General features: G+C 41.0%; 1 protein-coding gene across 5 annotated transcripts in view; it reads right to left on the reverse strand.

Annotated features, from left to right (window-relative positions):
- drosha (drosha ribonuclease III) overlaps positions 1-21171 on the reverse strand; it is a 140924-nt gene extending 119753 nt beyond the window's left edge. For 3 of the 5 annotated variants that reach the window (XM_014414119.2, XM_076888317.1, XM_014414120.2), the window contains exons 1-11: positions 20960-21139; positions 17836-18664; positions 17692-17760; positions 15979-16279; positions 12372-12513; positions 10977-11137; positions 7206-7286; positions 5224-5310; positions 5000-5086; positions 2697-2768; positions 2272-2353 (exon numbers count right to left, since the gene is read on the reverse strand). In XM_014414119.2, coding sequence (XP_014269605.1) covers positions 2272-2353; positions 2697-2768; positions 5000-5086; positions 5224-5310; positions 7206-7286; positions 10977-11137; positions 12372-12513; positions 15979-16279; positions 17692-17760; positions 17836-18662 — 1909 coding nt within the window. In that variant the 5' untranslated portion in view covers positions 18663-18664; positions 20960-21139. Of the gene's footprint in view, positions 1-2271; positions 2354-2696; positions 2769-4999; positions 5087-5223; positions 5311-7205; positions 7287-10976; positions 11138-12371; positions 12514-15978; positions 16280-17691; positions 17761-17835; positions 18665-20959 lie in introns of all 5 variants that reach the window. The other 2 variants (XM_014414117.2, XM_014414118.2) reach the window with 2 other exon arrangements.
- Between the last annotated feature and the right edge of the window lie 3587 nt (positions 21172-24758).

Consider the following 24758-nt stretch of genomic DNA (forward strand, 5'->3'; position numbering starts at 1 on the left):
AATATTTAAAATGTTCTCTGTATGTGTAATGACTGCAAAGGTTAAACTCATATAGGATTAGGTGTTGGTCGCCAATGCTCTATGCCCCCATCTTATCTCCTCATTATCGCTCTGACAGGTATAATATAAATGCATGATCTGTGCACATTGTTATCAAAAATGCAGCGCTGTTGTAATAATGGGGAAAATTACATTGTTTTAAACACCTTTCAACACAGTTCTCAACAGATTTTAACCAAGGAGAGAAGAAAGCATAACTTTATTACTAAGCAACAAAAAAGATCCATTATTTAGTTTTATGAGCCTTGTTATCCAACTATATATGCATCCGAGAAAACATTACAGCAAGTAAGTTTATAACAGAATGCAGTTCCTCAAATGGCCACTGGGGGCTGACACTAAAAGTGAGTCCCGTGGTAAAATATATTTCACAGTTTTCTTTTTTGTTTGTTTTTTTGTTGTTTTTGTTGTTGTTTTTTTTAACTTACCTGTCAAAGATTATTACTTTTAAAATTTTAAAATTAGAAATTTGCCCATAGTGATTGACAGGTGTCTCAGCAACATTATAATAGTGGATTAAAGCTAACCTTAAAACTAGACGAGTCATCGTAAAACTTTGTAGTTTACTGAAAAATAGTCTAACAAATGAGTTTGTACGTACAAAACTAATTAAAATCACATTAAAAAGATTTAGTTTTAGGCAGTTTTGACAAATATGCCATAATCTGCCTGATGAGGCTTTGGTGCATCCATCCTGAAGAATTTTAGTAAATATATATATATTTTCATCTGTAACAAGAAAAAGCGTAATTAGAAAAACTGGAGTTCCAAATATCGACCTCTTGCCGATGGTGTCTGTTCCCCTTTGGATCATTTTTAACGCAGCTACCGACCAAATGATGGGGCTTGAAGCACTCATCTGAGAAAGGTGTGCTCCACTTTGGGCGAGTGAAACACTGAGAGGCGGTCTGTTGCAGCAGCTCATGATGTTGTTTTTAATGACTTCAACATAAGGTTGATTTTCCTTGCTCACTGTGTTTTAGGCAAGATCGAAACAGCCACCTTTTGTCTTGCAGTGAAGTTTTAAAAGCCTACCAGTGTTTTAAAATTGGATTACACTTTTGGGAATAGCCAATCTCTATCAGCTGATCGCACTGACAGTTCTACCACCAGGAGGGAGGCTTGTAATCCCAGAGAAGCTATGAAGGAAATGACCGCCTTTCACAGCTGTTCCACGGAGGTATCGGGACAATAACACGGAACGAGCTCGTTGGGCTGATTAAGTGTAGGCGTGTAGATGAAACACTCACGCTTCCTGGGACCACAGTGTACCTGGCTTCACACGTAACGTTATTCTGAGCAGTAAGAAGAAATACAGACGGACTGCAGTGGTTGTGGTTTAAACGTCGATGTAATCGCAGACATGTTGCTGTGAAGAAATGCTTCTGTGGACTAACTATCGAACTGCTAGCTGTGTGAATGCATCCATTATAGTGGCTGAGGGAATTGCTCCGTTTCAATCCAGTTTACATGAACACAGTTTGGAATTCTCCATCAGTGGATACAAGCATCACCCAAATGGTAATAGATCCTTAGCAGCCTCTGCACCACTTACTGGAGATGCTCATCATTTTCTATTACATCTATTGCGTGCAAGCATTGTGGTATCTATAACAGACACCACAATACTTCTATTAATTTTAAATTTAAGCTCATACTAGATCTGATTTATCGAGCTCTTCGCTTTCTTGTATTTTCCATTTAGCTGAACAAGTTCTTTAGTGTACGATTTCAACTTTCCAGAGCTGTTTTGTTCAGTGAGTCAGAATTTGTTTTATTGAGCCAAGCTGGCTGCTTTAACAAAGTGCATTCCCACCTTTTAACTCTTAATGCAGGTTTGTATGTGTGAGTTTGTGTGAATGCAGTTTGCTAAAAAACCTTGCAAGCATCAGCACCCTCTCATCTAAATATGGTCACTTATGTCGAAGAAAACCCCCCAAAAAACAAGACAAATTGAGGCTTTTAAAAAAACAAAACTATTATATACAAAAAATATTTCCATAAAAATAAGGGATGGCATTCAATAAGATGCCCATTTTGGTATTTCTGTAGCATCCAAGCTGCAATTTGAGATAATTTCCTCTCATTTTGTGACCCATGCGTAAGAGATGCTGGTAGGACACGCTGCAATTTACAAGCGACAATCACCGATAAAGCTGGGAGTTTCTGTGATCTGTGTGTAATTGCGAGCCCTCGCTTTGGGAATCGTACCTGTCAGGTTCCAGTCATAAAGCTCAAGAATATCCCGGAACAAGTAGGAGGCAAACAGCTCCAGGCCTCGGACGCAGTAGTTCTGTACACGAGAGACAGCAGAGGTTTGTTATCAGCGCCACGTGAATATACAGTAGCAGCATGCAGCCACAAAGACTACCCCATAATGTAGATATGATTGATAACTAAATCCAGTTCTGAGACTTTATCACATAAGCCACCTTATTGATACAATCACCCTCAGCGGGTCAAAAGGAAGCTCTTTTTCCTCTTCTAAAAGGATTAGCACCTTCACTCATCCGAGCACTGAGGTGCGAGAGTTACACGGGGCTCAGCGGCGCTCAGTCTCAGCCGTTTGAGATAAAAACAAAAGGGGTGAGAAAGGGGAGAAAAAGAGCTGGCAGATAAAGTGGGGTTTTACTGACCTCCGGTGCCATCTCCTCTATGAAGTGAATGGTGTAATCTATGTTGAAGCGGATCACACGGCACAATGGAATCTGTGATGATGAAAGGAGCAAAGGACGAGAAGAAGAAAGGACAGACCGACTCATTACCATGGCGTTAGGCAGAGGTCACAGCTTTGCAAGGAAACTCATTAAAACCTTGTTTTTGGGGTGTTTTTTTGTCTTCAGTGGAGCTAGCTCACATCTGTTGGAATATTTGGAAACCACATGGAAAAAAAACAAGCAACTCAAACACACATGTACAAGTGCTCTCCCCCCACTCACACAGGCGTGAGCACCTGACTCTTGAAAATTAACTAACTGAAATCATGCTAAATAGATAAGCCTGCTCTTCTGTGTTTAATCTCCCTAGTTACACGGTCTTTGTTGTTCGAGCGCAGGGGTCCATTTTAAGAGATTAACCTGGGAGCTACTTTCATTCTTGCCCATCCCAGCAGCCAACTAGCAGGGGGCTAATATCAGCAGACTCTGCGCTTCCTAATCCCCGCACTGCCACGAAGAGTTTACCCCAGCTTTTAACAAGGGCCGCGTAAATTATCCAGTTCAAATCATGCCTAATCCTCTGGGTTCTTTTCAAGCTAGAGGGGATATTGACAGAGTGCTCTAGTATTCAAACGTGCAGGAAAAACACACACATGCGTAGAGAGGGGAGGGAAATATTCCAGAACGGCGTTTGGTGATCCCCTCGGCTGATTTCTCTCTTCTTTAAAACTTCCACTTTGGGGGACGGCGAGAAAGAGAGGCTCCTCTCAAATCACAGCCACTCTAGTGTTTGACAGTCACTGATGGGCCTTCAAAAGTGAGCAAGAGGACTCTGTGACAAGGTCAGCCCTGGGAGAGAGGAGCACTTTGTCCACGCGACAAAGAAGTCGACCCGAAGCCAAGAGTCGATTTGAAGTTATTTCTGACAAGAGTGGAGCTAAAAGGAGGAGGGATGGTCCACTTAAATGCTGAAAATACGAAAAAATGATGTGTTGCCTCAACAGACACGTAGAAGGTTGAGAGTGTCCCATCACAGGCAATCTAGATCTGACTGAGCTGCACAACTGATCGTGGGCCTGGGCTTTTTAAACCGCAGGCTTTCGAGCAGGCAGGCTCACACGTAAGAGGGAAAAGGGAATAAAAAAAAATAAAAAATAAGAAAAATGTATTAAGAAGGGTACTCTATCAGTTTGCTATTGCAAACTTCTGCAGCTCCACCCATATAAATCAAAACTAATGCCCGATTTTAATTTGGCTGATGTCCCCTTGAACAAAGTCTCCTTGTGTGGCGCTGACATGCTTCCAGGGTTTCCTGCTATTTTTAAATCGCTTTCTGGAAGCTCCATTGTGACTGCTTGCACAATGATGTGCGCTGGATCTCTTCAAATGTATTAAAGCAGTGACCTTTCAACTGCTTTAATACATCATTTCGTTTTGTGAAAGAAGGCAAAACCCTGCATGCAGCCACATCAGGTGTGCAAGGTGGGGAAATGAGGGAAGATTGAGATGGTGTGGGGGAAAAAAACCCCGTTGTATTTTCATGTACTGTTACACGATGGCACAAACTCAGGTGCTATTTTTCCCCAAATCCCTTATGTGTTTTTGTTTTCTAACTGCATGGACTTCAGTGACTGGACTTTATATACAGAAATTACACATGTGGTTCCTTTTCCTCTTGTTGTTTTCGACCTCATGTAGCTGCAAGGTAACTGATGTGCAAGATTTATGTATATGTGAATACCTCTTGGAACCCTAAGGTTAATGAGCAGGATCCTAGTAATGAGTTTCCAAAAAAAGCCCTAAAATATCACCAATGAAAGAAACAATCCACAAAAAACACTTTAGCATTTAGGTTTGTGTATCCTGTTTCTACCAGACAACCTTTTGGCCTTTAAGTCATTAGTGAAGCTGCACATATCTATGAATAACACACTATATCAAGCATTTGTGCAGAAAAAGACTCCCCCGAGGTGAAATGTCAATGAGGAAGTCGTAACCAACCCAGTACACTTATACTTCACCTTTGTGATGCTTAACATGACACTTACAAACAAAATGGAGTAAACCCAGTGTGACACTCGCCTCCGAAAAGCTCAACGCAAAAGGAACTGCCGACTCCGAACAAGTAAATAAATAAAAATAGAAACTATAAAACACAACAGCATAACTGAGAAAAATGACTTTACACTGACACCCACTGTTACTGTCAAAAACCTGAGAGTGCTGTGGTGGAAAATTCATGGCTTACCGCCCGAGCTGCTAACAATTCAAAGCAGGCTTACGTTAGTGAGAGGAGTGTGGGAGAAGAGAGAGAAGCCTTCAAACAGGTACTCGTGGTCATCGTACTCAATCACTGTCGGCCTGTCGGTCTGGAACAGAAAAGAACAAGAACAGTCTCACGAGCACGCAAACACAGCGCTGCAGTTTAGGTAGAGTGCTGTGAATATAAACAATCAGAACAATGTGTTAGCATGTATTCAACCTAGTTGTTTATTTTAAGTTATACCAGGAAGTTGGTGGGAGGTGACACAGTGATCCTGTAGTGGAACAGTTTGCCAGCGTTGTTGTTCATTGGACGGCACCGTTTCACAGGCTGGAAAAGATTTTAAAAAGTCAATATTTGACAACGAGGTGTTCCTCTGTGCTCGACATTTATGAGCGAATTTAAGTAAATGTAAGAGGTACAAATCATGAATGAACTGAAACTCCCTTTTTTCCTTTATAGACTCATAGGACAGCAACTTTAACGGTGATGCGAACATCAAAGTGTCAAAAAATGCAGTTCCTCAAATGGCCACTTGAGGCTGGCTAACAATAACAACAACAACAACAACAACAACAATTATAACAACAACAACAACAATTCTTTATGCAGCGGTTCCCAACCCCTGGGCCATGGACCGGTACCGGTCTGTGAGTTATTTGGTACCGGGCCGCGAGGCTCGTGTGTGAAATATATGGTTTTCAGGGTTTTTATGGTTAACTCTGTTACCCTGGGTCTTTTCCTGTGTTATAGTTGTGTGTTTTATTTTGAAAGAAATATTTACACGTCACCATAGCGACCAGAGAGCATTAAGGGGCAGAGAGGAGGATGTTACTCTCATTGTTGTTGGCGCATTTCAGGAGAACGCTGCTAATAAAGTTACACAATTACACAGTGAATTTGTATTTATTATTATATTTACAAAATACCACAGTTTTTGTCTTGGCCGCATCATTTTACTTTGTTGTATTTACACCTTAAATATTGTCTGACAAACCGGTCCATGGTGCAAAAAAGTTTGGGGACCGCTGCTTTAATGAATACAACACTGACCAAAACAGCGATTAGCCACAGTGGCTAATTCCATCTTTTCAGTCTACTTTTAAAGTATTTTAATTCCAATCTGTCATTCACCTTCTTGGTCCTTTATAATCAAGCCAAAAAACATTCAATTTATACCGATTTAGAGCAAAAAAGGCATCAAAATGTTCTAATTATGAAGGTTAAACTGCAACATATTTTCCAGTTTTCTTGAGAAATTACTTAAGCATATACAGTGGATTGTTCTGCTAATGGACTCTTTATAGGATTTCACTCATTAGCTGGTTGAGCCGACTGGGAAAAAAAAAAAAAAAGGGGGGGGGGGGGGCATTGCTGTTCCCTTCTGCAGATGAATGCAGTCACGCAGAGGCATCTTGTTGAGTGCAGAAGTAAGTGAAGAGCAAAGCATGTTTGCAGAGGTTATTATGAAGACAAACTGCTGGCATGAGTGATGAGTAAAAGCTTAATTGGCATCCTATAATGAGCATAATTATAAAGTCAATACACATTAGAAACTTATTAAAACAAATAATTGACTAACAACTTCCAGGTCAACAAAGAGCAACAAGAAATTAACGCACTAATTAACTCAAGGCAGATTTTTAAGACAGAAAATATTACTAAAAAAAAAAAAATCAATCAATCAATCAATCAATCAAATATACATCCCCAAACAAGTGAGTATGGAGCAGACATTTACCCGCCTTTGTCTGGAGGATGATGCACATTTACCACTATTTAACGTACCTATCATTGGTTAATAAAGTCATTAAGGATTCATTAAACAATCCCAGAGTTTGATCATTTCCTACTGGGCATAAAGGCAAAAGAAACTGAACGACTGAGCTTTTTGTAGATAAAATGCATTTTACTTGTTAGATGAGCACGCGGCTGGTGGGAGTTATAGTTCCAAAACACAGCAAAGTAAGAAAGTGAGTCATAAAAGAAAATCTATCTCAGTGTGTGGAAAAATAGCCGATGAATCACTCCCCAGTCAAATTTTCCTGAAATGCAATATCCTTTTGTTCTTTAAGATGCTTCTGTCTCACTTATCGCGCCTTTAACACAATAGAAGATGGCCTCTGTATAGAAAATGCTTTTAGCCTGACTAAAATAATGCCCTTGCCCCCGCGTGGCACAACTTCAAGGTTATGAAAGGGTGATTTATTCATGGCGTGTCATACCTCTTCCCCCGGGTAGATGCTGTGGCGGATCCCTGTACGTCTGGCCTTGGCACTGCACTTACACAGGGGACCATCATTCATCTGGACAGAAAGAAAATACGTAAATCAGACAGAACTGCTTCACTTGCCATGTATAACACAGGGGCTGCTCAACATTTTACATCTCTAAACTGCAGACTCCTGACCTTTATTTCTTTGCTGCAGTTTGAAGTTTTGACTTTTTAAACTTCACTTTGTGACACTGTCTCCGCAATACATATCCTCACAATAAAACTGCTGGCCTATAACTTTATTACACACCGTCTTTCCATCAAGTGGAAATGACATTTATTCAAAGCAGAAAGAGGAAGCGTGCAACTGACATAGAGACGAGACAACAATACCCAGAATACCTAAAATGTGAAAGTCGGCTGTCCTGTCACCGCAACCAAAAAGCCAATAAAGACCCAAACCAGGAAACCTGTGAACCAACCACGTTCCATTGACACGAGGGTCACGGCAGTTTCAAGTGGTTGGTGGCAGACTTATTCACACATCAGTAATTTCCCTTGCAGTAAAGATGTAGCTAGGTGTATTCAAAACATGAATTAGCGTGGCATTGTTCAGTGCTCTGGTGCCTGGATTGAGCCACTAATGAAGCTGTAGGATTGTGTTACTCTTTCTGTGGATACTAGAAGTCCAACCTGCAGGTGGAAAAGCAGATTGTTAGATTTGGCTGGTGAGTCTATATATCTGTTTTTTTATGTCCCACTGAAATAAAAGTTATGGCTCTTTTCACATTTATGTAGACAGCAGCTTCAAAATAAATGCCCAGAGGCTCTGCTGGCTGCTGAGTTTGAAGACTTCTTTATAGAAGGACTTTGGTTGTATGTGCTGTTAGTGGTTTCAGATATTTACAAAAAGACTTTAGAAGCCAACAGGGAAGAAATGGAGTCCTTACTGTAGCTACACTAGATATTTATGGCCACAACAATCAACTCTTACATTCTGCTTTTTTCAAATGTTTTTTGCAGTCTTATCGAGTTTGAAGTCTGTTGTGGAGTTAAGTAATGTGCAGATTATCCTCAGTTCCAACAGCATAGCTGGTACGGTTTCTTTCTTCTTTATTGGATTATTTAAAGTCAGTATTTATTTTACCTATGTGGATCTAACACAGATGAATACTGGACTGCAATGATCATATGGATGCCCTACAGCCTTTTTGACAAGCTTTCTTCTACTCGTTCTTTTTCTACTCTTTGATTACAGAGCCATGCTGTTGTAATACACGTGGCAGAAATAAGTCAGGCTTTACTGGACAGCAGTTTATCTACTGTCTTAAAACTAGTATATACTCTCACAGGTAACTTTATATGGTATATAAAGTTACCTGTGAGAAGGTTACAAGCAGTAGAGCATAACTGTTCTACTGCTTGTTAAGCAAACACCTAGGTGAGCCAGTGAGATGGCAGCAACTCAGTGCACTTAGGCATTAAGACATGGTCAAGATCCTCCGGTGAAGTTCAAACCAGCCACCAGAATGAGGAAGAAAAGGCAGGCTGGTCCAAGTATTTCAGAAACTGCGCATCTACTGGGATTTACCTACACGACCACCTACAGTGTTTACAGAGAATGGTCTCAACAGACAAACTATCCACTGAGCAGCAGCTCAGTGAGTTGACAAGAGTACATCAGTAACTTAAATAACGCCTCCTTTTAACCAACGTTTTCAGAAGAGCACATGTCGAACCTTGAAGCAGATGGGCTACAGCAGCAGAAGCCCACACCAGGTGCCCCGCTCCTGTCAGCGACGAACAGGAAACTAAGGCTACAATTCATACAGACTCATCAAAGTTAGACAACAGAAGACTGTTGTCTAACTTTGATGAGTCTGTCTAGCCCGATGAATCTCAATTTCTGCTGCAACATTTGGACGGTTCTAAATTGAATGAAACAGGAAAGCATGGATCCATCTTCCCTTGTTTCAGTTCAGGGTGGTGGTGGTGTACTAGTGTGTGGGATATTTTCTTGGTATCCCATGATGACCACAGTGTACCCACCTTCTTATGGCTGCTTTCAGCAACATAATGTGTCATGTCACAAAGCTGAGATCCTCTCAAACTGGTTTCTTGAAAACAACAGTGTACTCAAATGCCCTCCACAGTCACCAGATCTCCATCTAATAGAGCTGTGGTGGAATGGGGGTTTCACATCACGCATGTGCCACCAAAAACTCTGCAGCAACTGTGTGATGCCATCATGTAAATATAGATCAAAATCTGAGGAATGTTTTGAGCACCTTGTTGAATTTATGCCACAAAGAATTTAAAGACTTCTACAAGCAAAACGGGTCCAGCCTGTGTGGAACTGCGAGTGCATGTGTCAGGAAAATGTGTTGTTGGAGACACCTAGTGTTACGGCACCATAAAAACAGTGGTTTGGCAGGTGTTTGACATGCTTCGATGTCTGTGCACGGATTATGACAACTGGTCGAAACACACATAAAAGTGTGTCACTGAGATCAATGAAGGCCAAGATCAAAACCAGGTGGAGTCTGACCTCTGAGTATTGTGATGATGGCTCATGGATTGGATATTCAATCTTTTTATATAAATAAATACCAGTTAAATGGAGGAAAAACACCAATAATAACTTAGTAATTCACACATTTAGTAACTAAAATATGGAAGTGTGATGTTAAAACTAAATTACTGTTATTTCCTAAAAAATATAATATATTATTTATGTTGTCTGATGAATTTATTTCCTTAAGTGAGACATACATAAACGTATGTGTAGACTTAGTTAAATCTGACAGATTAAAAAAAAACTGAGATTGCAAAGTCATATTTTGCTGATGCAAAATTCTGCTTGAGGTTTTAATTCAGGATTACTTGAGTGCTTTTCTTATAATGTCTCTGGTCTAATGCAAAGTGAGGTCTCTGCAGTTTTCCTGCTTTTATTCACAATGCAGGGCCAGTATCAAGTCAATTTCACATTGCACAGCAGGAGCCAGCACATCAGATTACATCTAAGCTGACTAAATATTCACTGATAATTTATGGGACAGGGGTGGGATTAAATAAGTGTATACTTCTTCCCACTCCCTTTCAACATGTAAATTAATCAGAATGTTTTTTTGTATGTAATTTGTATAGTATATTTTTTTTCTCTCATTTCTTTTCTAAATGTACTTGTATATTGTTCACATGTTGAAATAAATTACCAATCAATCAATCAATCAATCAATCAATCAATCAATAAGCGCTGGAAATAGTCTGCTTGGTTTTGGAGAGGGTTCTTCCTGGGTAGAGAGTACAGGGGGGCAGGAGAGTTAACATCATCAGTTATCACATAGGCATAAATCACAAGGACTTTGATCTAGAGAGCTGGCAGGTTAAGGACCATTTAATGTCTGTTCTGGCTGCAGGGGACATCTGCATTCTCACTTGTTTCTCTGCGGGGTGATGTCTTTGAAAGTTCTGGGCTGTAGTGCACGTGTAAAAAAAATGTTATTTGATTGATTTACTTTAACTTTTAAAATCATTGATTCAAAAATGAATATAAAGTCAGCTGTTGTCAAAAAACCAAATGTTTTGGTTAAAGGTTTCAGCCTGTCTGTGCAGCTGCCTTATCGTTCTCACATCGACAGTATGTCTTCCAGTATTTCAGGAATGCTTTCAGATTGAGATATTCCGTATGATTTAATACTTTGTCGGGCATGAATTCAAGAGGTATACACAGAAGATAGAACAATCTATCCTCGGCATCCTTTTCTTAAGACACACTAACCTCCCCGGGGTCATTGTACCAGAGCTCCTCGTGCAGCCGGTCGGGGTGAGCTTTCTTCCTTTTGATCTCAGCGATGACATCAAAAACCTCTGAGTCAGAGCTGCTGGAGCAGGTGGTTCCTTCGCCTTCTGACTCACAGTCTGAGTCGCTGCTGCTGTCATCTGAAACCACAGTGCAAGAAGGTCTTTAATCATGCGAATGCTACGCGGCTAACGATTAAAACTAATTCGGCGAGCCGGAGCTGGTCGAGTGGTTAAGCTCCTCTGCTCAGCTGTGCCCTCGCAAAGTATTACACTCACAAGGCAGAGTCAAAGTGAAGTAATCTGTCAAAATGCTTTAAAACTGCGCGCTCGGGCTCTGCCAACTCTTGAGGAGGAATACTCACCCTGGCTGTGTAGACGACACAGCAAACCTTAAGATCTGTTACCCAATTTGCACTTGCTTAATCTTTCATTATGCAAACAAATAGAGTTTAGCATGACTAACAGCTAACTGTGGTGGTTTCGTTGTCTAAACACTGTTGTTCATAACAATTTCCAATTTTCATGCCAGTTGCAGACTTTAATGCATCCGTGAGATTAAAAGCAGGGTGCACTTGCCAAAGTTGACATCTGGCACTTGTGTTTTCTCTCCTCCTCTCTCACTTGTCATTCTCCCTCACCGAAAACAAACCTCAAACCAAAATGAGGATTATAATTACCATTCTGCTGAATGGTTTGTGGCCCTTAGCTAAGCAGAGTCTTTAATTCTTATCAGCACTTTAACTCGAGTGTTTGATTGTGAAGTCGGCGCCCAAAGCAGCATATTTAGCAAATTGGATCTCCCTGAGTGAGATTTATATTATTGCGCTGGTGAAATAGACAATCGGGCTGACAGCCCTGCAGATAAAATCAGAAACATAACTTAATCTCTGTCTCGCCCCAATGCACTGCTGAGAAGATAGCAAGCTTTTTTTCCCCATATCAATAAAAAAGGTTGTCAACAGATGTTTTAGCTGATGGCTTTTATTTGGTAACACAAGTATGTGCAGGCCAAGGGTTTATTTAAAGACGATCATACATACATACAGTCACAACAGCAGATATTAAACATTGCCAGTTACAAATGATGAGGGCAGTGTATGTAAAATTCTCTGTCTTAGATGGCTCTAAACACTCAGTTTCAGCAAGTTTTTTTATACTCTTGGCCCTATATGATGTCATTTAGATAGGAAATTCCTTATATGGCCATCTCAGGTAAATAAGCCCTGCCTACTTGCTGTTCAAATCTTCCTCTGACAAAGGGCAGCCAATCAGAACAAAATGTGGAGCTTGAAATGAGCATAATAGATTTCCTTTACAGAATTAAGTTTAAAGACTGAGGTTAAAGCTAAAATATAAAAATAGCACAACTAACCTGGGTCCTCGTCCAGTTTGGTCTTGGGCGGCTCCCATTTGGGTCGAGCAGCCTTGGCTCGCTCCTGTCTGTTTCCCAGCTCTTCCTCAAAGCGCTCGTACAGATCACGCAGTTTACTCGTTCCCACCACTGTAGAGTCTCCCTGAAATACAGCAGTTCAAATGCAACAAGCCAAGTTTGTTCAACTGCTGAAAGTTAAATGGAAAAGTTGTAGACTGAGAAAGGATTCCAGGATCTTTTAGTCAAACTAACATTTTAATATTTAATGGATATTTCAGTCAGAGCCACTTTAGTCGAAAGAAAATTATAATTTCCTCCTGTGCTCATTGATTATTATTATTATTTATAGTGCAGTATGCCTCATGTAGCTCCCACTCTTAAGTGAAGCCTAAGATAATGCATCTCTAATTAACCCTCAAGCAACCGAATCTAAAAGAACTGAGGTTGGGGTGGTAGTCATACAAGTATTCCTGTATATTTTATACTGATACACTGACTGTTTATACTGTAAACTATTTATACAGCGCTAAATCACAACATCAGTCGCCTCAAGTCGCTTTATATTGTAAGGTAGGTCCTACAATAATACATACAGAGAAAAACCCATCATATGACCCCCTATGAGCAAGCACTTTGGTGACAGTGGGCAAAACCAGGCTCAGGGAGGGGTGGACATCTGCCGCAACCGGTTGGGGTGATATCTTTCCATTAAATATTATACCAATGGGCCAGTTCATATGAAATGCTGTCTGGTGGTCTCTGGATCATTTGCCCTGTTTTGTAGATGATGTGGTTCTATTGGCATCATTGTGAGTAGACCTCCACTTCATATTGTAACAGACTGTAGCCAAGTGTAGAGCAGACGGGATGAGAATTAGGACCTCCAAGTCTGAGATCATGGTTCTCAACTGGAAAAGTGTGGAACTGCTGCCCCAAGTTGAGGTATTGGTTTGTTGTATTGAAAAGAGAGCAGGCCGTGAAAGCTATCGGTTAAAATTCTACATTTTACTCTCGCCTATAGCCAAGAGCTTTAGATAGAGACCAAAAGAATGAGATTATGGGAATAAGCGGTGGACACGAGCTTTCTCCATATGTGTCTGCTCCTGCCATAGAGACAGGCTGAAGGGCTTGAAGTAGAAATGCTAGTGCTCCACATTGAAAGGAGCCAGTTTGGCCATTTGATGTAAACGCCCACTGAGGACCTCCCAGTGTAGGTGTTTTGGGGCAGACCCAGGACACACTGGAGAATCACATCTCTATGCTGGCTTAAAAATGCCGCAATATTGCCCAGAAAAGATGGAGGAGGTGGCTGGGAAGAAGAAGGCCTGGGCATCTTACTCAGACTCCTGCCCCCACAACCCAAACCCTCAGAAACAGCAGAAAATGGATGGATGTGCAGATGGATGTAAAGTTGTAGGAGAACAATGACAACTGATGGAAGGAAACCTTTTTATTATTAAAAATATAATAAAATCACATAGAAATATCAGACTATTCTGTCAGTTGAATTTTAGACTGTGCACTCTATACAAGACATGCTGACAGGATGCACCAGCTGATGAAGGTTGGCATTGAGATGAGATGAGCTGGTCTGGTGGGATTGTAGCTGAGCTTGATTTTGTGGGCTGCCAGAACTAAAACTATGTTTACTTTTGTGTGTTTTTTTATGCTTTCACTGGAGACGGTTCTGAGCAAAGAGGAAATGAGGACTGAGCCAGAGGGGATGACATGCAACAAAGAACCCCAGCTGGACTCTAATCAGGAGGATTCTGGGATTACACGGTCAGTCTCAAACCCACAGGCCTCCAGGATGCACACTGACTTTTTAAAAACTTAAGCACAACTATATTTGAGTTTCTTTAATATACTCACACTAACAGTCTATTGATCAAGACAAAATGTGAAGTTAGGTGGTATAACAATGTCACAAACAAAACTGCAAAACATACTTATGCCTTTAAAAGAGAAAATGATCTGCTTTCCAATAGAAATGTATCTTAAATTATTACAAAGCTTGGACCACTGTGAAGTGTAATCACAGTGTAAGTGCAGTTCTACACACATCTGGCACAGCTACAGTAATTGACACCCAAAGGTAACATCCTCTCTGTCATAACAGAGACACAGGAGAGCTAAATCTGTTTGTGAAGGATGCTTACAAGTAAAGTTGGGTTCCCGCTTGACATTTAATATCACTTCAGTTTTCCTTTAAGGACAGGTCAAGTGTCTGCCAGAATGTGTAATATGTGGGGAGAGAAAGGAGCTGAGGACACCAAGCATTAGAGACTACGGATAAAGGTCAGCGAGGAGAGAGGAGAAAAAGTAGGTGTCAGTATCTACAAGATCCAAAGACTTCAGAAAAGCATTTGAGAAGGATTTGCTAAAAGAAGAAAAAGTGGCAATAAGATGTTATTTGAGTGTCAGCTTAACTGACTGACTGAAAAACATACTGCTACAAAGCCACCAATCCAAAAAATATCACAAGTAAATATACGAAGTAAAAATACATAAAGATCTATGGTACTTTATTTACTCACAACACATGTAAGTGCATAACTACAGATATGCACGCTTTTGTTAGGTGTTCATAAATGTTCTGCTATGTTGGGTCTTCAAGAGGATATGGAATGTATCGATATATGCAGGGGTGCACATAAGTGGTCCGCAGGTGAGCATTCGCTGTCAAAATAAAAGACGCGCACCAGATAAGAAGTTGCAACGAGCGTTAGCGTACATATGAAAGGCACTGTTTTTGTCCGCTAGAGTGGGATTTTCATGGCATATTCTGCACCACATCTCTGTGCGTTCATCATTTGTTTGACTCAGCCTTAGTGCGTGAGGTTTAGAGATACCGGCTAGATATAGTCTGACTCACTTCAATGGACAGCTTGAGCTATGGAACAGGTCCTCTGGAAAGGGGCTGGACTCTGTTCCAGTCTGTAGTCGTCCTCAGTGAGAAACTGTGGGTTTACCCTCGTGTATGCTGTGAACAAACGTCCAGGGAAGCCGGCCTTCTTAAAGACACTGGGTGGGGTGCTGGAAAGTGCTGCAACTGGGGACTACCTTTTTCTACTGGGAACAGTATGAACCAGAGGGAAACGGCTTGCTCGGTCTGAACAGGAGGAGGTGGCCAGTGGGGAGAAGGGCTGAGCTTATCTGCTTAGACTGCTTAGACCCTATGGTCCAACCAACAGAAAATAGACAGATGGATGGTGTGGCAATGATGACAGAATAAAATGGGTATTTAATAGTTTTGGTGTTGATAAGCTTATTGAACTGGTTTCTAAAGCTTAGAAAGGACAGCAGGTCAAATTATTTCTTAAGTATTTATAATTTATGGTACTCCTTTTGCTCTGGTTTCTTGTTATTAGTCTGTTGCAAGCCTACTTGGGGTGGGCACATCTTTCAAAAGCTATTCTTTAACACCACTGCAAACAAAATTAGTGTAATGGCAGAAAGAAGATTCACAAAGTTTCCTTTTAAGAATGTAATATAACCACTGAACTACTGTCCCCTTGTTCAGGCAAGAAAGACAAATATATTGTTAGAGTTACAAATCAGGAATTTAGCAAATGTTAGCTTTATGAAAAAAGAAAGATAACAGTACCACTTGGTCCATGGGGTCATTGGAATAGTAGTTCTCTGCGTGGGTGCACCGAATCCAGGCAGGTTTCAGCAGGTCTTCCTCTTCTTTCTCGTCATCGCCCTTCTCCTTCACTTTTTCTCGCTCCCTGTCCCGTTCCCTCTCTCTCTCCCGCTCTCGGTCTCTGTCGCTGAAGGCTTCATCAGAGTCTCTGCTCCTTATGGCGGAGAAGCTGCGCTCTCTGCTCAGCCCCGAGGAGCTCTCTGACCTCCTGTCCCTCTCCTCCTCCCAGCGACCACGTTTCCTGTCTCTGCTCGTTGACCGGCTACATACGAAAAGGAAAAGTCAACATGAGACATGAGGATAAATCTGAGTTGAGGTCTCATGTTTACACTTGCTCATTATATCAAAGAAAATATATTAATACTAGAAAACGGCAAGAAATTAATAAGTTAAACTGTCTGTATGATACTACTTTCCTTTGCTTGAAAAATGACCTCTGTCTAAATAGAGCCACTGCTCAAGAAACCAGTTTTTTCTGCCACAGAGGTTTTTTGACATGATTCATTACCAGTATGGTGCCTTCAGGTTTTGATCTTAGGTATCATGACTTTGATTTAAAGTAGATATCCATGAATCTTTACTGAGGTCTGTCTCTTTTCCTCCTGCTTGACAGCTCCATCTTCAACATCCTTTGTCCAGTACATCCACTTTCCCTCCTCTGCACAAGTCCAAACCCTGTGAGCCTCCAAACCGCTCAACCCGAGCGGTCCCTCTGATACACTCATTTCTAATCCTGTCTATTCTGGTCACTCCCAATGATAATCTGAGCATCTTCAGCTCTGCTCTCTGTCTTTTTGTCATCTTGTAAAACTCCCCTTTACTTTTGCTGCCATCCTTCTGTTGCAAATCACCTCTATCCACTCAGCCCTTCCTTCACCTCTCTTGTGCACAGTCTCTTGCTTTGAAATCTTAGGTAGGGCTGTTCGATATAACGATATGTATCAGATGACGATATAAAAACGTCTATCGTTTCCTATTACGCAATCATTTGTTTTGTGGTGTCGCAAAATAAACTGTTTACGGCAATATTTTTTCATCGTTTTAAAGGTCACTGTAGTGACTATATTAATTTCTTAAAGTTCTCTCTTTATCTTATATTTAATATAACCACACTACGGACGGACAAGCGCCTGTTTTTATGCGTTGTGGTTAGCAACAACGAGGGTAACACCATGGGTGTCTGCTTGTTTATTTTCTACATAAACCTTTCACAATAAAGCTCAAGATCCTGTTGAGACTTTTCAAAATAAAGTGAATCACGTGAAAGAGTATGCAGAGTGTTTACGGATGAGAAGCAAAAAAAGAGCCGCCATGGCACATTTTAAAAATGTGAAACATGTTTTCAAATCAATAAACACCTTCAGGACACTCTCAAACAGTGCTGGAGTAATAAAACGTTTGTTGCAGTCAAAACAGGAAGTAAAGCAATGGCAGAGATTTTTTTCTATGATTCAAGGAAAGAAAAAGCATAATTTCTTCTCTCTATATAATCTGAAAACATCTTCTGTACTGATGTGTGAAATGCTAGTTAAAAAACAACTATGAACGCTTTTCTTTCAAAACCAAGGATTTTTCTTTGTGACCTTAAACTTTGTCTATTACAGATTTAAAAGGTTTATCGATGAGTACTATTTCACAACAGCTGCATTAAGCCAAACAAAGCAACACGTGTACCTTCGAGGCCTCTTTCTGTGCCTGTCGGGTGACTGGGATCTCCGACTGTCTCTGTGCCGATACCGCTCTCTGTGAACAGACAGAGCAGTTAAAAGGAAATCATTTCACTGATTGATTTCATTTGGCAGAGCGTCGTCTGTGTACCTGCTGCGATCCCTGCTCCTGTGTCTGGGGGGAGTCCGGCCTCTGTCGTATTCAGACCTATACCGCCCACCCTCTTGCCTGCTGCGCCTGTCTGGACTTCTCCCGCGGTCCTTCCTCTCTCCAGGAAATTCCATTTTGTGCCTGTCGCCGTGGCCTCCATAGCCAAAGCACTTCCGCCTGTGATCATCGTGCCGATACCCTCTTTCTGGGGACCTCCTGCTGTCCATGGGCTTCTCGTACTTGTACTGCCCCCCATGCCTGATGCTGTGGTCTGCTTGAAACTGGGTGTTGCTTTGGGTGTAGCTGGAGCTGAAGGTAGGAGGAGGGAATGGAGGGTGAGGAGGATGGGGGTAGTTCATGGAGTACGGAGCGTGGTAGTTCATTGATTGAGAGGCCATGGGGGGAGGCATTGGGGGGTGTGGTAGCGGCGGTGGGGGCACAGGAGGCATCATGTAAGGGTGGTAGGCATTTTGAGCAGACACCTGCGCCCTTGGAGCGGGACCACCTGCGGAGCCGGGTAAGGGAGGAGGTGGAAAGTTAGGTGGCGGTTCAGGGAAGCCTTGTCGGGTGGGGGGCTTCGAGAAAGGTGGGCGCACTGGGCACTGGTTAAGAGAATTGGAAGTTTGGGATTGAACTGGTGGTGGATACTGCATGAAGTCAGGGTGTGGAGGCATGTAGGGGGCAGTCTGCGAATCGTAACGGTAGGAAGGAACTGGAGGCTGGGGAGGGGGCGGCCTTATGTTGGTGGGTCTGTAGTTCTGGTTGGCACCGTGCTGGCCAGGAGGCACTCCTCCCCGGGGACCCCCACGATCCTGATGGAAAGACATGGCTGTGGACAAAAGAAGACAATCGGGTCAACACAACTGACATCCACCTGCGAATGAGACACATCTGAAAATCAATCGACTGACATGAAAGCTTTAGTTTCCACTCACAGGTTTCAGCCTCTAAAGCCTAACCTGTCGCTGGCGTCAGACAGGTTGTTTCAAACATGTGTAACTCCTGAACTATTTGCTCAATTGAAATAATTCCAGTGGTTCCTGAAAGCAGCGACTCTGCACTTTTATTAGTAGTAGTATCGTATCCCTGCCTGGGATTAGTGTAATGACCCCGAAGATCACTGAAAAAGCACAGAGTTGATGCTTTCGGGAACCATTGGACTTTTTCAAATTTAAGTATTCAAAAAAAACATTTGTTCCGCCCAAAATAAACATCAGACCAGAAAATCAGACTTTTATTGGCCACTAGTATTGGCTCACAAAGTGTAGTGACGGCCAGAAGTTTCGGCACAACATTTGTGTTGCATACTTTGACAAGTCAGTTTTTTATTTTGATTATTTAGATTTATTTCTTTTTTTTAGATCTCTTTGATAAAGTGAAAAACAGTCATTAGTATTGTCATTAGTTTTAAATACTTTGATTGGCAAATAAATCAGATTTGTTTAAAGAACAGGACTAGCCCCAGATTCTCGATCAGATTACAGTATGGAGAGTTTCATGGTCATGGACCCAAAATGGTAAATTCATGATCTCCAAGCCCTCATCAATTTAGCCTAGTGACATGGAGCACCAAACTGCTTCTGGATCAATGGAAGAAGATGTTTTTTTTAAAGACATTTTTAGTCAGTCTTTACTCACCATGGGCGGAAAAGCAGAAGCCCAAAAAAACTTTCAAGTTCAAGCACTGATAAGGCAGGAAATGCCATCAGTCAGGATTTGGCTCATAAGCCGATATCCAACATGCCACAGAGAAATCCAGAAGTTATGAAGAAGGTGGTTCAACAGTTTACATTTTTTTTTGCATCAATTTGATTTTGTTGCCAATAAAAGTCACTGAAACATATGAAACGCGTGTTTTTGTTCTTTCCCAAATCACAGAAACATGCAAAAAAGAATCTAAATAAAAACTGAAGTGACACAAACAAAAAACTGTGCACTGCCAAAATTTCCGTGCACGACTGTAATTTATTTACTGCATAAGCTGCTAAACTATAAGAACGCCAACTTATAAGTAGAGTTATATTTTATATTATAAATCTATATTACAAAATCATTTGTGTCTAAAACTATAATTAATTTAGTGCACGAGTTCTTCTTTACACTTCCCTCTAAATGCTGCAAGTCTCTCGGCTAGAAAGAGCGAGGGTGGCTGATGTCAGGCTGCAGATGGACGTTAAAAAGAAATTCTTTCCATTTAAAGTTCCCAAACAGCTCGATTGCTGTAATTATTTTATTATTATTATTATTATTATTATTATTATTAATAATGTGATGCATCCTGTAAGAGCAAACTACTCATTGGGGAGGGTCTCTTTTGGCCAGTTTGCTTCACAGGAAAGATAATACTGGTAAAAACAAATAAGATATTACCTCGCTATTTTTTCATGGTATCGTGATCCTCGTGTTACGTATTATTTCAATAATAAATATCGCTTCCGTTCATTAATATTCTTAGAAGGTTTTTTTCCTGCTTATTGGAGAGAGTTAGGAAAGAGTTCGAGTCCAGCCTAATGCTGCCTGGAAATAAGGACGGGTTCGCAGTTTCTTTAATATTGTGATGATTCATTTAACACTAGTATTGGATCAGCAATCAGAAAAGCTTAGTAAAGGTTGGGTCGGTGCATCAAATACACTGTCACACAATGGTTGTTTTTAAATTGCCCTTTCTCTACATGAACAATCTCGCTCAAGCTCAATCTCTGGACGGACAAACGAAAGTCGTAGATTTGTGACCAGCACTTTATTCCCCTAATGTGTTAATCGACGCAAATGCGTATATTGAAATCTAATATTGTTGTACATATATGGAACTCTGAGCTTGATATAATGATTTTGAAACTTAAAATAGCGTTAGCGTCTTATAAAAAGCCAAATAAAGGCTAAGAGATAGTAAAGGTTTTCACAGCTGAGCACCGTTAAACGAGCTACTTGCAATTACGAACTCCACCTAACCAATACAAACATAAAACGCAGAAAATAACCAGCAGCAGCCGGCGTAACGTAAAGGTTAAAGGAGAAGCGAATACTCTAATTTAAGAGCATTATTATCCTATGCTAAGGTTGGATAGACGGTAATGTTAGCAAGTTAGCAGCAACAGCATCATGTCAGGATGTATGAAGTTACCTTCAAATCGAGGAGGGCTAACAACAAAAGTGTGTCATTCCTGTTGGTCAAAAAAATCCAGAAATTCTAAATGTTGGTACTATATTGTTATTATTATATTTTAAATATTTGTTAGTAGAAGCTATGCAATACGGCTAGCTACCTGGTCACGCTTTCGAGGTGCCCGTGTTTCAGGTCGGGACGTTTAAGGAGACGGACACAGATGAACCAATCGAATTCATGGATTTGGGGTTGTCCAATAGAACTTTATAGTTTTGGTGGGTTCCTAACGGCGTCGTGGTAGCACACAAATAAATTAATGAATAAATACGTTTTTCGCATTTTAGAACCATTTCGAGACTTAGACTTGGTCTGTCTGTGGCTTATAAAATTAACATTTATGCTTGCGACACAAAATGAGATTACTTTTAGGAAACGTGTGTGGTGCGTAATTTAAACCTGAACTATGTCTGCTAGACCCAGCCTTGCCTTTAAATAGGCACAAAGTCTAGGCCATCATTTTTAGCTCATGGCCCACATACAGCCTACTAAATATATATACCATTTAAACATTGATCATGAACAGAAAATACACACACATCACTAAGTACACATTGCTACTAACTAATGAGAACTGGTTTAATTCTTCATGGCATTGATTCAACAAAGTTCTGAAAACATTTCTCAGAGATTTTGGTCCATAGCATCACACAGTTGCTTCAGATTTACCAGCTACACATCCGTGATCTATTCACACCAAGTCCCAAAAGTGCTCTATTGGATTGAGACCATTTGGGTACAGTGAACTCATTGTCCTTGTTCAAGAAACCAGTTTGATATTATTTGAGTTTTGTGACACGATAAGTTATCCTACAGGAAGCAGCCATCACAAAATGGCTACACTGCGGTCATACAGGGATGGACATGGTCAGCATCATTACTCATAGAATGCTCAGCTAGGTTTACAGTGTGCCAAGATATTATCCCCATACACTACCAGCAGTAGCATGAACTGTTGATACAAGGCAGGAATGATCAGTGTTTTTATGATGTTTATGTCAAAGTCAGATCTGAATCACAAGACAACTTTTTTTTGTTTCCAATCTCCTGCTGTTCAGTTTTGGTAAGCCTGATGTTGTGTATTCAGAGGTGCTCTTCTGCCTAGCTTCATTGTAAGAAGTGGTTATTTGAGTTACTGTTGGCTTCCTGTCATCTAGAAACTGGTCATAATGAAATCTGGCATCAACAAGGCATTTTCAATCAGAGAACACCCACTCACTGGACATTTTCTCTTTCTTGGACCATTTTCTTTGATGATTTCTCTGAAATACTCAGACCAGCCTGCCTGATTATTATAAAAGATTTGAATGTTTCCCAAGATAAGCCAAAAACGAAATTATTATTATGTTGCTTTGATAGGTGCCTTCAGCTCATCTCTATTTTGATGTTTCTCATCTTCCTCTTGACTATGCTTCTCATATTATCTGTGGAGATCAGGTCGGGAGAGTTGGCTGGCCAGTAAAGGGCAGTAAAACCATGAGCAGTAAAATATTTGGTAGTAGGTTTGGGTCGGTGGGAGGGTGCTAAGTCCTGCTGGAAAAACAAAATCTTCATGAAGCCTGCCAGCAATGGGAAGTGCTCTAAAATCCTCTAGTAGACAAGTTGACTTTGGACTTGATTAAAAAGGGTGAACCAACTGCCACCAACACCAGCTGATGATGAGGATCCCCAGACCATCACCTTCAAACACATTGGATCCATTCTCTGGCTTCCAACTCTTCCTCCAGAGTCATGGACCTTGATTTTCAGTCTTTAGAGATGCACTAGTACATGTAAACAGGGACAGGTTGGTGTATTTTGTAATTTTTATGGGGGCTTTAACTTGTGAACATGATTACTGGTAAATGCAGGCTGATGCTCTCTTTATAGATGTTTCTTTAATGTGCTCCATGTTTCATGGTGCTTCATCTTGTTTCTACTGTACATCAGGAAAGGATGTATGTGTCTTTGCTTTCTTTGGCTACTAAATGTGACCCCGATTCTGATCCTGTTTACCACAGCTTCTTTTTTGTGAAATAAAGAAAGCAGGGCCATCTTTACATTTATTCCCATGTACTTTTGCTTTAACTCCCCTAGAGGGCAGCAGAGGGTTTCTTTCCCCCCCTGAAATTTCATTGCAATAACTTCGGGAAACATTACCATGGAAACCTGTTTTCTTTCCAGAATGAATGACTGAGTCTGCAGTGTATCATCGTACATTTATTTCTTACGGTCAGTCTGTTCTTCTACACTTAAAGAACCTGAGGGACAATCTGGCCTCAGCCAGTTGAACTTCTCGTGTATTGTTCTGAGAGAAGCCTCTTAAACTGGTGCTCTGTATTGATCTCAGTGTGACTCTGGAGATGTTGGGCTGAATACAAGGGTCACAGCCTACTTGTTAACCTCCCTGCGCAATAACGTTGCTGTGACCTCTGCTGTGATTTTATGGACAGCCTGTTGCTATGTGAATTAATGTGAAAGAACAAGGTGAAGGTGTACAAACCCACACAGCTTGTTAAGAGGAAACACGCACATTCTGCTCTGACCACTAATCACCTAGCATGGGGGATCCAATGTAAAAAAACAACTCAAGAATGCTGGTTGGACAGACAGGTAAATATTTTCTTTACTTCTGAAATACTAGAAAAAATGTGAAAAACCATCCTCCAAACTTCCACAAGTCCACAGGGCAAAGCCAGGATTATTACTTTGTATTTTTAAAATGATTATAATATAACAGCACCGAATCAGTCGTGGAAATAGTAGCATCTCAGTATTTAATCAGTTCAGCTTCAGCTCTGAGCCAGAGAGACCTCATCTCTCAAAATCCAGTGATGATGTCCGCCTCGCCAGTGCTCTCATGGCAAAAAGGGAGCAAATATCTGCAGCCAGGTTACTCAAATCTGCTGAAACCTGAAACTGAAACAAGTTTTAAAGATGTATTAAAAATTCCCCTCATTTTGGGTTGCATGTGTGCACATGTGTGCACATGCTTTTAGAAATATAGCAGTAGCTGCTACTAGTATGCAAATACACCTGCAGATTGCCAGTGTCTAAACTGTTTGCACAACACAAACACCTATAAAGTAACAGGAATACACAGTATAAAAGATGGACGTAGCTGCCGCGATGTCACCCGATGGCTTCAGACAGTGCATTTCAAAATATTAGAATTTTGGTCAACTTTTTTTTCTAGACAGAACCTTATGAATGAAAACTTCATTATTAAACTATTTGATGGTATAAATGGATAGGAGTGACAGATGGGTTCACGGTGGAGGTGGGATTACATCAGGGAGCGACTCTGAGCCCCTTCTTGTTTGCAGTGATGATGGATAGGGTGACAGATGAGGTCAGGCAGGAGTCTCTGTGGAGTATGATGTTTCCAGACAACACTGTGATTTGTAGTGAGAGTAGGGAGCAGGTGGAAGAATGAAAGTCAGTAAGAGAGAATACATGTATGTGAATGAGAGGAAGACAGTGAAGAGGAGGAGGGGTAGAGAAAGTGGAAGAGTTTAAATACCAGAGGTCAACCATTCAAAACAACGGACTGTGCAGAAGTAACATGAAGAAGAGAGTGCAGGGAGGGTGGAGATGAGTGTCAGAAGTAGTTTTTCAACAGAAGTGAAAGGGATAAGAAATATTTGTCAGATGGTAGTGAGACCTGCTGTGATGGATGGTTTGGAGACAGTGGCAATGACAAAAGGACAGGAGGCTGGGCTGGAGATGCTAGTGCTAAGATATGAACTAATAAAATAGAATTTCACTCACCAAAACTGAA

Source organism: Maylandia zebra, linkage group LG9 (assembly GCF_041146795.1).
Source record: "Maylandia zebra isolate NMK-2024a linkage group LG9, Mzebra_GT3a, whole genome shotgun sequence".
Lineage (NCBI taxonomy): Eukaryota > Metazoa > Chordata > Actinopteri > Cichliformes > Cichlidae > Maylandia > Maylandia zebra.